The sequence below is a fragment of the Mirounga angustirostris genome, unplaced genomic scaffold, assembly GCF_029215605.1.
Source record: "Mirounga angustirostris isolate CCGP_5_RB_7025 unplaced genomic scaffold, mMirAng1.0.hap1 SCAF_15, whole genome shotgun sequence".
NCBI classification, from domain to species: domain Eukaryota; kingdom Metazoa; phylum Chordata; class Mammalia; order Carnivora; family Phocidae; genus Mirounga; species Mirounga angustirostris.
Genome location: NW_026991723.1, coordinates 91,048,404 through 91,065,203, shown reverse-complemented (window position 1 = coordinate 91,065,203; position 16,800 = coordinate 91,048,404). Strand labels below are relative to the sequence as shown.

At 60.2% G+C, this 16,800-nt stretch overlaps 1 protein-coding gene across 2 annotated transcripts in view; it reads left to right on the top strand.

Moving 5' to 3' along the window:
- BRD3 (bromodomain containing 3) overlaps positions 1 to 16,800 on the top strand; it is a 35,880-nt gene that overhangs the window by 12,627 nt on the left and 6,453 nt on the right. Inside the window, exons 2-9 of one of the 2 annotated variants that reach the window (XM_045883472.3) lie at positions 1,764 to 2,085; positions 2,902 to 3,039; positions 3,810 to 3,957; positions 4,802 to 5,016; positions 6,919 to 7,290; positions 9,982 to 10,110; positions 12,300 to 12,491; positions 13,308 to 13,543. In XM_045883472.3, the coding sequence (XP_045739428.1) occupies positions 1,873 to 2,085; positions 2,902 to 3,039; positions 3,810 to 3,957; positions 4,802 to 5,016; positions 6,919 to 7,290; positions 9,982 to 10,110; positions 12,300 to 12,491; positions 13,308 to 13,543 (1,643 nt within the window). In that variant the 5' untranslated portion in view covers positions 1,764 to 1,872. Of the gene's footprint in view, positions 1 to 1,763; positions 2,086 to 2,800; positions 3,040 to 3,809; positions 3,958 to 4,801; positions 5,017 to 6,918; positions 7,291 to 9,981; positions 10,111 to 12,299; positions 12,492 to 13,307; positions 13,544 to 16,800 lie in introns of those variants that run through there. The other variant, XM_054509483.2, reaches the window with a different exon arrangement.

Genomic DNA, 16,800 nt, shown 5'->3' with positions numbered 1-16,800 from the left:
AGCGGTGGCCAGAGCTGGAGGAGGGAGGCCGTGGGGCAGGCCTCAAGTCCTGCTGGCAGCCTGAGCCTGTCCCTGCACTGAGCATGCCTGCCCGTCTTCATGCTTGGAGGAGGCCAGCCTGCACTTTGGCTCATGCACCTCAGCAGCAGCAGGTGCTAGGTGCTGGGCACCCATCCACCTGCCGGACACGTAGGGAGGGCAGGCCACAGGGGAGATCCCCGCAGGCAGTGGCGGTGCTCAGGCCAAGTTTGCACTTGCTGGCCTGCTGGGGGTGGGGCAGCGGGGTGTGAGGGTTGACCCTGCTTTGCTCCAGGCTCCCACGGCTTTCTGGTGGTGAAGACCCACCCTCAGTGCCATTAGTGTGAGCTGGCACAGCGCTGCCCCCACTGAGCAGCTGGTGGCGGCCGTGGGCACTGTGCTGCCCGTGCCATGGCCCCACCTTGGCGAGAGGGAGAAGCGGGAGAGGGGCCAGCTCGCCCGGGAGGGTGTGGAAGAGGGGAGCGGCTGTGGCTTCCCTGGGTTTCCCGGGGTGATGGGCGTGGCATCTCGAGGGGGTTCCAGGGTGTCCCTTGAATGTGGAGCAGGTCTTGGTGGGCGAGACGCACCTGCTGTCTGCTTGAACCCTTTTCACTCTGGTTGGAGTGGTTTGTAGCAAGCGCCAATTACTTTGGTGCAAACACGCCCACTTGGCAGGTGGCAAGCTACCAACAGGATGTTAACCAGCTCACGAGATTCTCAAAGCTTGAACGATCTGCTGTGCAAGTCGTAAGAAGGCTGGCTGATTCCAGCGCCCCCATGTTCTGCTCTCTGTCCCCCAGCTCCGTCTGGCCCCTCGTGCTGTGGGCGCTGCCACTGAGCCCCAACCTATCTGTATATCGTGACAAGGACACATAACACAAAGTCTGGCAGGGCACACAGACACGGCCTGGTGTTCTTATTCCACGTGCGGCCCCCAGTCTGCTCTGGGCCCTACAAGTAAAAGTGGGGCCAGCAGCTTCTGTCCAGGAAACAGTGGGGCTTCAGATGTCGGGACTGGCCTGTTGGTTCTGGGGCGTAGTTGGTCATCTTCCTTCCCAGCCGTGAGCCTGGCCAACATTCCTGAAAGCTGGTGGGGGATGCATGAGGTCTGCAGCAGGCCCGCATTTGCTGAGAGCCAGGGTGAGGTGCACCTCCTCCTGCCCGCCCCTATTGGCCTGGGGCTGGGCGTGTCACACCTTGGCTCATCATCACAAAACCAGCTCTGGTTCTCATGGTTACATCGGAACCTCGCCCCAAAGGGGCCCAGCTCCGCACGCCTCGCGTGGTTCCACAAACGCCCTGCCTGCCCAGCTCAGCTCTGTGGGGTTGATGCCGGAGCGCTCTCTACGTGTGCATCATTCCCCCAAAATTGCCACGATCAAGAACAGCCTGAGTCAGCCCCCAGTAGGCAGGCAGTTGGTGGGCAGTGAGCCAGGAGAGGCCGTGTCCTGGGCCCCCGCCCCCCACCGTTGGCTGTGTGCCTGGACCGCCACCTTCCCGCCCTTGCGTTACCCGCCCTTGCCCAGGCGGCCCGTGTTCACGTCACGTCCCTGCCCCAGCTTGAGAGCAGTAGTTAGAGAGTGGGTCCGTGACAGGTGAGGGCTGGGCTGAGCAGGGCGAGTGGCGTGAGTGACGTGAGCTGGCCTCACTGTGACCACTCGGGTGTGCTCGGGAGCCCACGAGGCTGGGAGAGGTGGTGGGGCCTGGGTGACTGGCCTGTCTCTGCCGTCCCTCCTCCCCTGTAGGTGCTGCCCGGTTGGGCCCAGAAATGGGATGTCAGGCCTCCGAAAGGAGCATAGTGGAAGCGAGGGCCTCGAGCGGCTGCTGTGACGGCCAGTGAGTGAGCCGCGGAGGATGTCCACCACGACGACGGTCGCCCCTGCGGGGATCCCGGCAGCCCCGGGCCCGGTGAACCCGCCCCCGCCGGAGGTCTCCAACCCCGCTAAGCCCGGCCGCAAGACCAACCAGCTGCAGTACATGCAGAATGTGGTGGTGAAGACGCTCTGGAAACACCAGTTTGCTTGGCCCTTCTACCAGCCCGTGGACGCAATCAAGCTAAACCTGCCTGTGAGTGCCCCCCCCCCCCGCTGGCATCCCTGCCCCTCCCCTACCCACTGGCATCCCTGCCCCCCTGTCGCCCCCCTCCTGGAAGGACTGCCCCTGGGCCCAGGCAGCTGTGGTGCCGGTAAGCCAGGCACGGCACAGGGCCTGTGGTGACCGAGGAGCGGAGGGGCTCCTCGGGTGTGGGAGTGTGGAGGGCGGTGGTCCCCAAATGTAGGGAGCGGGGGAGAACCTGTGCCTCCCTGCTGTTCCTGTGTACCCTCCTGTAGAACCATGCCTCTGACCCCTGTTGCGGTCAGATGCTCAGGGCAGGTTGTGGCCCTCTTTCCAGGCGAAGCTGCCCATCTGCCCCTTCAGTGCTGGCCCAGTCTTCTCATGGGTTTCTTATTTGGACCCAAATAGAGAAACCCCCAGTGTTGCCTGGGGAAGCCCTGGGCCACTAGTTGGTGGCCTGGGTTCTCGGCACAGCTCAGTACTGGTCACCGGCGGGCCCTGGGTTTGGAGTCTGAGAGGGGGCTCGGCCCCCTCACCACAGTGCCGATCAGCTCTGGGGCCTGCCCCAGCTGCCCAGTTCCGTGCATCTCTAAGAACCGCCTGTCCATGTGGAGCCTGTCGGGCGAGAGGTGTGGCAGGGGTTGGAAGTGGGCCGGGTGCTTGCCCTAGACTCTGCACCTGCCCTCAGCTGACCAGACACTGCCTTTGGCCTGACCCCGGTGCCCAGCTCACCCGAGAAGACGCTCCGTGTGCAATCGCCCTCCTCGGGGACGGCGAACACAACGCCTCAGAATCTGCTGATGATGCCTCTGAAAATCTCTTTCCCAGGATTATCATAAAATCATAAAAAACCCAATGGATATGGGGACTATTAAGAAGAGACTAGAAAATAATTATTACTGGAGCGCGAGCGAATGTATGCAGGACTTCAACACCATGTTTACAAATTGTTACATTTATAACAAGGTAAGAAAGCACCTGAGGCATGGCTCCCCGAGTGCCGAGGGGACCCTCTGGCCGGGCCTGGGCTCTGTGGTGGCTCTCAGACGGGGGGGCGTGTCACCCCCAGGCTCCAGTCCCCACTCTGGGGTCCCATGTGCTGTCCACACCCCCCCGGGGGGGGAGTGAAGCCCGAAGCAGCCTTTGTGGGGGGGCCTTATGTATCAAACGCTTTAACTGTTTGTGCCCTCGGACCTCGAAACTCCAGCTGTCGGGACAGTGCTGGGGTCAGCGTGGGCTCATGGGGCAGAGCTGCAGCGTGCACACGCATGGCGACCGGAGGGCAGCCGAGCGCACCGTGACATCCACCTGCAGCCGCCCCACGTGGCCAGGCCACTGCATGACCAGGGAGCATGTGTTCACGATGGTTTTTAGCAAGAAGATGGTTTTAGCGAGAAGAGTAGATTAGGGAAGGTCCACGTGGTCCTGACTTGGTGGGGTTTTTGTTGTTTTCCGATCGCGACAGGATATAGCAAAGATGAATTGAGTTGAACTGAGTGGAAGGTTCTGTTTTCTGCACGGGATAGGCCAAAGGGTGATTCTTGTTCTTGGTTTTCTGAATTCTTTCAAGAGTCCCCACAGTAAAATAAGGTCCTTTCGCCTCCCCCATCGCCTGCCCTACCAAATCTCTGAACGGATTTTTGAATAAATGTTTTCTTGAGCCACAACCGGTGATGTGTTTGCAAGCACGTGGCCCCTTGCCCAACAAGTGACCTTGGCTCTCCCTGTGTCTTCAGCCCACAGATGACATAGTGCTAATGGCCCAAGCCTTAGAGAAAATTTTTCTGCAGAAAGTGGCCCAGATGCCCCAGGAGGAAGTTGAATTATTACCCCCTGCTCCGAAGGGCAAAGGCCGGAAACCGGCTGCAGGAACCCAGAGTGCAGGTAACGGGGTGGACGGTGCCGTCCTTCTGTCCTGACACCCCGCCCCCCGGGACATGACAACAGCATTTCTTGTGCGGGTCTCGGCCCCTCTGAGCTCAGTGTCCCTGTCTGTGAAGTTGGGGCGACACGGCTGGCTCTTGGTGGCGTTGTTACCATCTGCCTTTGAGCCTACTCTGGTGGGGAGACTGGTCTTGCTGTGCCCGCGTGCAGAGGCCACCTCTTCCAGAAGTCTAGATGGGAGGTCCTTTTGTCCCCCTAGGACGTTGCCTCTCTAGCTGGTATTGTATGCTCTGGGACAGGAGAGGGGCTGTGTCACCCGTGAGGGAGGGTGGTGGGGATGAGGATTAGCACTAGGAGCCCTGGGGGTCTTACCTGGTCCAGGAACAGGGAATAGAGGTGCGCCCCGATGGAGAGACTGGCCCAGCTCCCCAGCCCTCGAGGAGGCTGCGGTGGGTCACCACCAGTGCCAGCCACCCCGCTTTGCAGATAGGACCGTGGGTGGTTAAGTAGCTCTGCCCAGGTCACTCAGCTGGTTATTGGTGGAGTCTGAGTTAACCCCCGGTTTCTCGGGCCCAGGCCTCGCTCTCCCTTCCAGGCTGCACCTTGTGCAGGCTTCCTCATTCAGACTCTGGTCTCTGGCCAGAGGGAGGGTCTTTCCTTTGTTGGATGAGCGCCTGTGGAGGCTGGTTCCATGGAGGCAGCCACGGTGCAGGGCCAGGGGTCTCAGGAGGAGGGGCTCCCCGGCACTGATGTGCTCTGGCTGGACGGGATGGTTCAGGAAGCTTCCGGAAGCCAGCTGGCAGGTAGAGCCTGGTGTGTTCAACGTCCTTTCCTTGTCTTCAAGGTACACAGCAGGTGGCGGCTGTGTCCTCTGTCTCCCCAGCAACCCCCTTCCAGAGCGTCCCCCCCACTGTCTCCCAGACGCCTGTCATTGCTGCCACCCCAGTGCCAACCATCACTGCAAACATCACGTCGGTCCCCGTTGCCCCGGCTGCTGCCCCACCTCCTCCCTCGACGCCCATCATCCCTGTGGTCCCTCCCACACCACCTGTAGTCAAGGTGAGTGACCCTGGGGACAAGGTCAGCTGGCTGTCCCATCACCAGGCCGGGTTCCTGGATTTGGGCAGGTGTGGGGCGGGCACCTGTCCCTGGGCACCGACTTCTCATCGGGTGTTTGGAACACGTGACACTGGAGTGATTCTCTCTGTGCCCATGAGGTTGGGCTGTTGCCCCTAACGCAGGCGGGGAGACCGAGGCTCAGGGAGCTGCAGGTCACACAGCTGGTGAGGGTGCCCTGCTCTGAACCCCAATTTCTCTGGCCCGGAAGCCCTGGCCTTCGCAGGGCATGGGTCACTGAGCGGGAGGAGGGTGGAGGGGTCCCGGAGCCCCCCTGCTCACATGTGGATTTAGGGCAGCAGCCTGGTGCACGGTGAGGAGCCAGTGCCCGCGGCCTGCACTGTGCGCCCCTGCTCGCGTGAGCTCCAGCACGTCCGTCTCCCCAGTGTGTGGCTGGGCACTTTCATGGCAGGGACCGTCCTGGCCGGGTCTGGGCTCAGAGCCCGTGCTCCTTGTGAGATCCGGGGCAGGCCCCGTGCCGGGTGCTGATGTGTGTTGTCTTCCGTTTGCCCCTCGCAGCGGCCCTGTGGGCCAGACAGTATTTCCCCCATCTTACAGATGAGGAAGCAGGCGCTCGGGGGGGTTAAGTGGCCCCCCCCAAGGTAACACGCCCCCGCCATTGCTTTCCCTCCCCCGTGGCCTTCACTGCCTGCACTTCCGGGCGGCACCGGGCCAGGCTGCCTTACACCGTGCCCGGCTGGTTTTGGAGCATGTCCTGTTTGCCATGGCCGGGTGAGCTCCCCCCGGGCCTCTGTGGCACACGCTTGGTGTCCTGTGGGTGCCCACACGTGTTTGTGGATAGCCAGCTCGTGCCCTGACAGCCTGGGGGCGGCGGCTTGGCTGGGGCAGAGACCTGGTGGCGGCCCAGAGAGCAGGTCGCTATGAGGCCGTCAGCCTGGGCGGTGCGGCTCCGAGGGGCCCCTCTGCCAGTCTGAGAGGTCTGCGAGGCGGGGAGCTGGCTGAGCTGGTCTCGGGGACGTGCTGAGCCTGGGCTGCACAGCGCACCGTGATGCCCGTGGGCGCCCGGGCGCGGTGCCAGAAGAGACCCGCACGGTCCAGGACCCACGGGTATTCCCCACGTTCTCACCCTCGGGGCACAGCCCGTGTGAGTGTCTGCCCTCTGCACACCCACAAGGGGCTCTGCGGACCATTTTAACATTCCCTCCCCTTGTGGACAGCAGCTCTCTCTGGCTCCCTCTGCCTTCAGGGTTCCAGTCCAGACCTGCCCAGTCAGCCCCCGGGAGCCCTTGCTCCCACACCCACCGCTGCTGCCCTGCCCCAGCCCCGCATGCTCCTCCTGCTCCTGGCCTCGGCCCGCTCCACGACGGCTGTCATCGGAGCTCCAGCTTGGAGGCCCTCATCTGGGCCTTTCCCACTGGCCTTTCTAAGCAGGGATTTCTGTGCGTCTCTGCTGTCCCTTAGCCTGGGTCCTGCTTGGGGATGATCCTAGCGCCAGGTCCACCTCGGTCATGTTGTCTCTGGAGCCCCCCACATGGGCCTGAGGTTCGACGCAGGTGACTTGCATGCCACACCTCACAGTGCTCGGGCGTCACCTCGGAGCCCTGGGGGCAGGCGGAGGGGACTCTCGTGGGGCGGCTTGGGGGGTGGGTTCTGAGTCCAGCCTTCCCACTACCAGCTGTGTGACCTTGGGCCTGAGACGTGGCCCCTCTGAGCCTCGGTGTCCTGCGTGGCGCGGGAGGGCAGCCAGGGGGACAGGCGTGGCTGTGCATGCCGTCGCTTTGCTCGGCGCCTGGCGGAGAGCGCTCTGGAAGCGCAGCTGCAAGCGTTCACGTTCTCGCGCCCCGTGCTCGGTCCTGGGGCTCACCGGTTGTCTCGCTGTCGCAGAAAAAGGGCGTGAAGCGGAAAGCAGACACCACGACGCCCACAACGTCCGCCATCACTGCCAGCCGGAGCGAGTCGCCCCCGCCACTGTCAGACCCCAAGCAGGCCAAGGTGGTGGCACGGCGGGAGAGCGGGGGCCGCCCCATTAAGCCGCCCAAGAAGGACCTGGAGGACGGCGAGGTGCCGCAGCACGCGGGCAAGAAGGGCAAGCTGTCGGAGCACCTGCGGCACTGTGACAGCATCCTCAAGGAGATGCTGTCCAAGAAGCACGCGGCCTACGCCTGGCCCTTCTACAAGCCGGTGGACGCCGAGGCCCTGGAGCTGCACGACTACCACGACATCATCAAGCACCCGATGGACCTCAGCACCGTCAAGGTACCGTGTGGCGGGGGCTCGGGGCGCGTGCGGGCCGCCCCCTCTGCCGTCGTCCAGGCTGTGTGCTGGCTGGGGGGCTGCTCAGCATGGCGCAGGCGCATGGCCCGCTGCTGGCATGGGTCCGGCCGCGTCTGGGACGAAGGTGCATTCTGCCTGTCGTCACTGAACCTGGGGCCTCGCGGTCCTTCGTTCCGCTGGAATCTGTCTCCTGTCTCAGTGTGCGGGTTTTGTGACGTCCGCAGGGACGCCCTTTCGGGTGACCCACCCCGCCCTGGCCAGAGAGGGGCCCTGGAGCAGGGGAGGTAGACTCGAGACCCAGAGCCTGGGCTCCCCGGGCCTCCCGGGCCAGGGGCTCCTCCCTGGGCCTCAGTGGGTTTTGTTCTGGGTCCGGCCCATTGTGTCCAAGCAGAGAGCAGGCTTGTGCTGGGCCGTGAGCGAGAAAGTGCCCGGGCGGCAGTGACCCCAAGGGCAGCAGACCCAGGGCTGCCATGAACTCCCAGGGGGTCTTCCCTGAGCACACGCAGGTGGGGTTCCTGACCCCCCGATCGGCTGGGGCCCCAGCACACATGCCCTCCCTCAGGTAGCGCTCTGAGCCAGCATGGTGTTGATCTCTGGCCCCTTCAGGAATGCCCCTGGCCACTGGGGACTGTAGCCCACCTCCCCTGTGAACTGGCATTCTGCCTGGTTTCCCAGTGATGCCAGCCTGGGGCAGAATCTCCATACTGGAGCCTCCCCCCTGGGGTGCTTGGGGGTTTCGGGCAGGACAGACCTTGCTGTGTGGGTTGGTGGTGCTGGGTGAAGCACGTGGGGGTCCGAGCCTCTTCCTTGGATACCTTCCGTCCTGCCCCTGCTGGGAGCCTAGTAACGTTCTTTCCTTTGGATGGTGTTTTATCCCTGTGAGTTGGCGTGAGTAGAGAACAAATGGAAAGATTCCAGCAAAGCAGAGGTGGGAGGAGGGCAGAGTGCACCGTTGCCCCTCTTTCCGGGGAGGATTCCTAACCGTGGTCTGGATTTGCTCTCGCCTGAGGCCTGCTTTCTCCTAGCCGGTCTTGACCATGGGGCAGTGGGTGGAACGGGGCTCCCAGGCCAAGTCCGAGGCCGAGCTCTCCCTGCTCAGGGTCTGTGGGGTCCTGGCTCTGGGCCAGCAGTGGGTGGCTGTGCGCCCATTCGGCCTCCGCACACAGTGTCCTGGCTGGGATTTGGGGTGGTGGGGGGTAAAGGGGCTAGGCCTTTGCACGTACCCTGGTGTTTCGAGATGGGGAAGCTGAGGCTGGAGGGCCCGCCCCGAGTGAGCTGCTGGTGGAGCCAGTCCCGGAATCCACGTCTTTGACTCTTGGGGCCTCGAGCCGAGCCGGCAGAGCTCATGTCACCCAGATGAGGGTGACTCTCGCTGTGCCCTTCGGAATCCCCAGAACTCTCGGGAGGCCAGTGAGACCAGTGACTTGTACGTGCCACACTGCCAGGGAGCGGCTGAGTGGGGAGGCTGCCCGGCCCTGGTGTGCTGGTGGTGCACCTGCAGGCTGAGGCCGCGTCCTCTGGGCTACCGAGCGGGGGCCGCATGCACGCGGCGGTTTGCTCTGGCCTTCCCCTTCAGAAACACCCGTCGTCTGCGAAACAGTGAGGAACGACACACAGCTGCCCGACTGTCCGTGGGCACCCCACGTGCACTTAACGTGTAGCCTGTGTGTTCCCAGCCCCCGCCCCCCGCCCCACTGGGAGAGCCGCCAGTGGTCAAGTTAGGACCAGAGTCTGAAAATCTGGCAGGGGTTGAGAAGGTCTCGGGTGCCCGTTTGTCCTCCCTAGCTGGGCCTCCCCAGAGTAGGGAGGCTGTGCTGAGGGCTGGAGCCATGCAGCCTGGGAGCTGTCAGAAGCTCTGTGACTGGCGGGGGTGCGTACCCAAGGCACTAGAGAGGCTGTGGGCCCCGGAGTTGGGCTGCACTCAACCTGCCAGCGTCCAGGTCTGTGTAGGTGCGAGCGAGACCCACACTGTCCTCCAGGGGTGCATGGTCCCCAGGAGAGCGGGCGCCCCCCACCGACAGGCGGTCCCTGACTGACAGCTTCTACTTGAACCCGTGCAGACACAGGGAGCTCGCTGCCTCACCAAGCAGTTCCCCTCCATGTGCCCTGACTGGCAGCTTGTTCTAAGTGCCACTTCGCGGTGTCTGTCAATGGTCGTGCTTCTGTCCTCCCCGTGAGCGGGCGTGTTGTCTTACCCCCACCAACCCCACCTTGTCCTGCTGGGTTGCGAGCGTCAGGCTGGCCAACAATGCCTGGATTCTCACAGCGATGAAGTCAGTGTCTCGATCCGCGAACTGAGGAGACCCCCGCGCCCCCGCCCCGAGTTGGCAGCAAGTTTACCGGAAGCTCCCTGTTCGCCCTGGAGCTCCTCCCGTCAGGGACTTCTCTGTGTATAAAGCTACGGGGCGTGTAGGGCTGGAAGCTATAGAGCAAGGAGAGGTTACGTGGCGGCCGCGGGAGCCAGGGTTCAGGCCGCCTCCCTGGGGGTCCCGGAGCCTCTCTTCCGAGCCCTCAAGTCCCGCGCCCATGCAGTCCCTCGGGGCTCCCGGGGACAAGGTCTGGGGCTGGCCGTGGATGGTGGTTGTGTGGTGGTGTGAGGTGCTGCATGCGGGGCCTGGCTGGGCCCTGGGGTGCTGGGCAGCGCCCCTCACCCCCGCCGCTTGTGTGTTGCAGAAGAAGATGGACAGCCGTGAGTACCCAGACGCGCAGGGCTTTGCTGCCGACATCCGGTTAATGTTCTCCAACTGCTACAAATACAACCCCCCAGACCACGAGGTGGTGGCCATGGCCAGGAAGCTCCAGGTAACCGGAGGCGCTCTCAGGCAGAGGGGCCTTCGGGGCACGGGGGGACCAGCAACCTGGGCAGGTGCCCAGGAAAGACCGGCCTCCTGGAGAATATACAGCTGCGAAGGCCGTGGGAGAGCCTCACCTGCACAACGCCTTTCTCCTGAGCGGTGCCCGGCGCTGGCCAGGCCCCAGGCCTGCTTCCCGGGCACACGGTGGCGGACAGTCCAGCCTCTGTCCCCCGGGAGCTGCAGGCACACGTTCCCGTGGGGAGGGGGAGGATGAGAGGGCAGGGGTCCCTCCTCCCGCAGCTCCAGTCTCTGTGCGAGGGAGCCTTTGTCACGGGCCTGCCAGTGAGCCCGGGCACCTGACGCTTGCGTGTGACCTTCTGTCAAAAGTCTGGGTGCTGCCCGCCTAGTTCTGTGTGGGTCAGTGCGCTCTCCTTACGACAGACACTGGTGCTTTTATAAATGACAGCACCAAAACGTTAAAGGTTTTTTTTAAATTTTAGAGAGAACGTGAGCACAAGTGGGGGAGGGGAAGGGAGAGGGAGAGAGAGAATCTCCAGCAGACTCCTCGCTGAGCACGGAGCACAACGTGGGGCTCGATCTCACCACCCTGGGATCATGACCTGAGCCAAAATCAAGAGTCCAACACTTAATCGACTGAGCCACCCAGGTGGCCCAACAGCACCAAAATTTTAAATGTTATGTAATTGGAAGACTTTTTTTTGGAGGAAAGAGTAAAAATTGTGGATCTCTACTCTCTTCCAGCAGTTTTTTTTTTTATCCCCATAATGCAGGCTATTTGTTGTATGAGCTGTTCCTAATCTTTTACTCAGAACCCTTTGAAAACCCCATAAAACAGCTCATGGTGTCACCCTTGGCCACCCAGGATCCAGAGGAGGGAGGAGAGAGAAGCTGTCTTTTGTGCTGCTGGGTCCTCCTGTGTTGAGTGGGCCTTTCCCAGGTTCTGCTAATGCAGGCTGTGCCCTCCGTGGACCGGCTCCCCTTGGGAGTATGGTGCCCAGTCCCGCTGGTCCCAGGATGCCCAGAAGCCAGCAGGATCTGTGGTTTAATGCTCAGACCACGCCCCACTGTGTCTGGGAGCAAAAAGGCTCTGCACGGTTCTACTCCGTGTTTACTCTGTGATGCTCCCGAACCTGGTAAACTCCTGGTACAGCTTAATGAGAAAGCCAGGCGGGGCTGGTGCAAATCGGGTGTGGAGGCCAGTGGCTCTGGTTCCGTTCCTGCTAAAGCTGGTTCTCGGCAGTCTGGCCACAGGGGCTGCGAGTCACGATTCCCAGTGCACTGAGCAGTCATGCCAGTCCAGCTCTGGGGTCGGAGCCCCGCACGGAAGCAGCCTGCTGTCAGTGCTCCCCCAGCCATGTGCCGAGAGCAGGCTGGACCGCTGTGCGCATCTGTGCCTCTGGGAGGAGAGTCTGGGACCAGTGGGGTGGCATTTCACGAGTGTGAGCTGGTGTGGATTTGTGTGTAGGAGCTTAGCAGAGAGGGAGCTCCCACGTGGCTGTGCACCCCGATGTGAAATGAACCTGGGCCGCCAGGAGAGGGGACCTTGGCTGGGAGGTGCCCCTGAGGGCCTGGGTCCTGCTCTGTGCAAGCTGGCAAGGGGCTTTCCAAAGCCAGCGTTGACGGAACAAGACTTTTGCCTTTGGAGCCAATTTTGGGGCCTAACTCAGGATGAGAGGTAAAAGCGGTAAAAGTGGTAAAAAGCTCTAGGGTGAGGAATGGGCGAGGATGTCAAGTGGCCCCCAGACCCGGCAGCTGCGGGCCCCATAGAGGTCATAGTTCAGACAAAGGCAGGCACTCCAGCTGCTTTGCAGTGGGCGGCAGCCTCATAGGGCCTCAGACCCAGAGGCCATAAGGATACGCAGATCTACGGAAGGCTTGCATGCTTAGTAAAGGGAGTTTGCGGACCAGTTTCTAGAAGGCTGCATCCGTGGCTGTGGGCCCCATGGCCCCTGCCCCCTGCCCCCAGACCTGCACTCAGTGCCTGGGCAGGGAGGGAGGGAGGGCGGGACAGCAAGCTAGGGCTGGCCCAGTCAGTCCCCCTGTGGGCCTGGCCTTCGAAGCCGCCGCGGGTGCAGCTCCGAGAGCAGCTCACAGACGCTCAGGTGTAGGTTCCCCACCCCAAGGGGCTTGCCCCATGGGCGTCCAGGACCTCAGGCGGCCCCCGCTTTCCCGCAGGACGTGTTTGAGATGCGGTTTGCCAAGATGCCGGATGAGCCAGTGGAGGCGCCGGCTCTGCCTGCCCCCGCGGCCCCCGTGCTGAGCAAGGGCGCTGAGAGCAGCCGCAGCAGTGAGGAGAGCTCCTCGGACTCGGGCAGCTCGGACTCGGAGGAGGAGCGGGCCACCCGGCTGGCCGAGCTGCAGGAACAGGTGTGCCATGGGGCCGGGCCGCCCTGGGCCGGGACCCGGGGGGGCGTCCGCTCCGAGGGCCCCTCGGCAGCGCTAGAGGCCAGGGTCATGCCAGGCTGCCGTGTGGTGCCTCGCCCGCTGTGGAAGGGTCTCGCGGGCGCCGGCTCCGGCCTCCCGACGGGGAGGAGAGAGCAGAGTAGAGATGGCCCCGCTGTCAGCGGCAGGGGGCTGGTGTTTGACTTTGGGCTGAGCCTCGTTAGAGGTGACGCCACAGGGAAGGTGGCCCTCGGTGTAGCCACCTGGCGGCCCCAGGATCTGTGACCCCGTTTCCTCCCCTGTGAGGTGCAGCTCACGGCCCTCGCGGGGGTCGCTGAAATGAAAAGTACGTAAAACGCTTAGCACACTACCAGGTATGTATCGACTCGGGGTAAACCTCAGCTGCTGGCCCTGGATCGTTTTAATCCTGTCTATCTGCCGTATGGCATGCAGATGGCTTCTAAAGGTAGCTATTGAAAATCTCCTTTGTACAGACATACAAACCTCTGTGCAGAGTTGTCTCTAAGTGGTGAGGAAGTTGTTGCCGTGCCCCCTGTCCTGGCCTGAGGGCGCCACCGGGCCCATCGGTCAGCCTCCGGGCCTGTGAGCGGTGCCTCAGGTGGGGCCGGCGAGGCCCCGAAGCTCTCCAGCGCGCACAGGGGTCGTGAGGGCAGAGGGGGCCTTTGATGCCGTCTGCTCCTGGCTCACCTCCCCGCGTGTTTGAGGTAGCTCCCAGGGCACCCCGAGGCCCCCGTGGGCCAGTCCCCGGGGAGCCCTGCTCAGCTGCCTGCTCTTTTCCAGCTGAAGGCTGTGCACGAGCAGCTGGCCGCCCTGTCGCAGGCCCCGGTGAACAAGCCAAAGAGGAAGAAGGAGAAGAAGGAGAAGGAGAAGAAGAAGAAGGACAAGGACAAGGACAAGGAGAGGCACAAGACAAAGTCCGAGGACGAGAAGAAGGCCAAGGTGGCCCCACCCGCCAAGCAGGCCCAACCGAAGAAGGCTCCCACCAAGAAGGCCAGTAGCACGGCCACGGCCAGCAGGTGGGCTGTGGCGCCCTTCAGGCCCCTGCAAGCCCAGTGTTGCTAGGTGTCCTAGGTGCTTGTATGGCAGGAAGGGTACCGGATTTGGGCCTTCACACCTTGGCTGCAAATCCTGGTGACACGGAGACGGGGCTGGTACATGGGAAACGGGATGGGGGCAGGGTGGTCCTTGTCCCCGAGAGTAGGGGGACAAAATGAGGCCTCTGCTGGGAAGACTGAGCTCTGGAGGGTGTCACTCGGCTGTCTATGGGGTTAGCCTCTCGATCTCAGGCACTGGAATGGCCGCACTGTCTGGCACAGACTTCAGCATCTCAAGTCTTTGGGGCTGTTTTCCTGATTTGAGCCAAGGAGTCCTAGGGGCATTGTGCCTTGGTACGGTTTTCTCCTTCCTGGTCCACCTGCCTTCTGTCTTCACTCCTACCGTGCACTGCCCTGAGGAATGCTTGCCACGGACAGGACCACAGGGAGATGAGGATGGGGGAAGGTGCTCAGGGCCAGCGGGCCTCTCCTGCAAGGTAGAAGGAAGGCTTCCCAGAGGAGGAGTGACTGCTGTGCAGGAGCAAGCTGAGCAGCAGTCGGGAGAGGGTTCCGAGAGTCAGAACAGCGGAGACAAGGCCATGGAGGCCAGCAGACGTGGTCTAGGAATTAGTGGGAATTAGGACAAGGTTGGTTACACTGAGGAATGGAGACTGGTTTGGGAAGAGGAGTCAGGAGAGGCTGCTGAGATTGGCCAACTTTGCTGAGGCCTCTCGTTTTATCCTCTGAGCAAATGAAGGGACGTCATGAGGTGTTTGAGCTGGAAGTGGTCAGATCCTGGACAGTGTGGAGAATGGATCATTGGGACGCAGGACTGGGAGAAAGGACAGCCTGGGGAGGTTTTGTGGTCATGCAGGCAAGAGAGGCCAGGGTGGCCATGGAGGTGGGAGGCAGAGGGACAGGCCTTGGTGCCTGGAAGCAGGAGGACAGGGGCATGGGAAACGGGGTTTGGGCCTTGGCAGCTGGGTAGGTAGTCAGCTGCATTAGCGAGGGGTAGTGGTGGGAATGCTCGTGTTTTGTCTTCCCTCCCTTTTCAGAGGGGAGGCAGGAGTCAGGTTTTTTTGTAATGTCTGTATGGATTTGGTGTCCGTATGACACTGGCCTCAAAAATGAATTGGGAGGTGTTCTCTCCTCTATTTTCTGGGTGGATTTATAGAGTTGGTGTTAATTCTTAAATACTAAGTAGAATTCTCCAGTGAAAGCATCTGGGCCTGGGGTTTTCATTGTGAGGCTTTTAACGATGAATTCAGTTATTTTTGTAGATACAGGACTAGTCAGATTATCAGTTTCATCTTGAGTGAGTTTTGGGGGTTTGTGCTTTCGAGACATTGCTCCATTTCACTTGAAATGTGGAATTTATGGGCATTGGTTTGTTTGCAGTGTGCCCTTATGGTCCTTTTAACATCTGTAGGGCCTGTAGTGATGTGTCTTTTGTCTTTTTTTCATGGTGAATCTGAAGAGAGATTGATGAGTTTTATTGGTTGTTGAAGCAACCAGCATTTGATGTCATTGGGTTTTATCTGCTTTTACTTCCTTTTGTTTATGGTCTTATTTTTATTACTTCCTTTTGCTTGTTTTGGACTTAATTTGCTCTCTTAAAGTAGAAACTTAGATTATTGATTTGAGACCTTTTCTAACATAAATATTTAATACTATTTATTTCTGTCTAAACACTACTTCAGCTGTACTCCATAAATTTGATATGTATGATTTCATTTAGTTTAAAATATTTTCTAATTTCCCTTCAGACTTCCTCTTTGACCATGGGTTATTTAGAAGTATGTTGTTATTTAGAAGTACATTGTTTAATTTCCAAGTATTTGGAGATCTTTTTCTGGACATGGTTCAGTTATTGGTTTCTGGCTTAATTCCTTTAGGGTCAGAGAACATACTTTGTGTGATCTCAATACTTTTGTTAAGATTTAATTTATGGCTGGGAACTGGGGAACGTTCCATGTGGACTTGAATATGTGTTCTCCTGCTGTTGGGTTGTTACCTGAATGTCAGGGGGAAAAACAACAATAACAACAAACACCCCCACCCCACCCTAGAAACGTGGCAGTTAGGTTAATTTGGTTGATGGTGTTCTTGGGGTCTTTTGTCTTCTTGATGATTGCTTTATTAATCACTGGGAGAGAGAATCGTTAGATCCCCTGCTGTAATTGTGGATGTTTCTACGAACCTCCCTTTGGTTCTATCAGTTTTGCTTTATACATTCTAAAGCTTGGTTTTTAGATGCACACACATTGAGGGCTATGATGTCTTCTTGGTCAGTCGATCCTTTTCTCACTATGCCATGTCCCTCTTCTTCCTGACACTATTCCTGTTTCTGAAGTCTCCACTGTCTGAAGCTAACAGAGCCACTGCAGCTTTCTTTCGGTTAATGTTTGCGTGGTGTAGTCCCCCCATCTCTTTACTTTTAACCTACTTCTGTCGTTGTATTTAACGTGGGATTGGTGGACCACATGTAAGTCAATTTTGTTTCTTATCCAGTCTATGTCTTTTAGTTGGTGTGTTTAGACTACTTATATTTAACGTAATGATTGATAAAATTGCATTTCGGTCTGCCATTCCATTATTTTCTGTCTTCCCTGTGGTTTTTATTTCTCTGTCCCCCTTTTCTGCCTCCCTTTTGGATTGTTTGAATATGGAGGTCAGTTCTTGACCTGCTGAATCTGAGATGCCTGTGTGGTGTTGAGGGGAGCTGACCACTACAGTCTTTCCTGGCTCAGGCCGGGAAACCCCCAAGTTGGGAGCAGATTGTGCTCTGACCTCTGAAACAGGGTCTTCTATGTCCCTGCAGACACATATGCAGCCCTCAGTCCACCTGGCCTCTCTGCCCAGGGCACCACTTAGGGCTTGCCTCTTGTTAAAGAGCCTGGTTCTAGAGAGGAAAAAGGCCAGACAGAACAGGCAAGGGGCAGGGGCTCCGTGGGGCTGAGGGGACATGGACTGGGGGCTGCACAGGGGCTGGAGGGACATGGACTGGGGGCTCCACAGGTGTCGGGAGGACAATGGGCAGGGGTTCCACAGGGGCTGGGGGGCCATGGACTGGGGTCTCTGCGGGGGCTAGGGGGGCTATGGGCTGGGGGCTGCGTATGGGCTGGGGGCTGCGTATGGGCTGGGGGCTCCGTGGGGGCTGGGGTACAGGGGCTGGGGGCTCCGCGGGGGCTGGGGGGATAGGGCCTGGGGGCTCCACAGGGGCTGGGGTGCCATGAGCT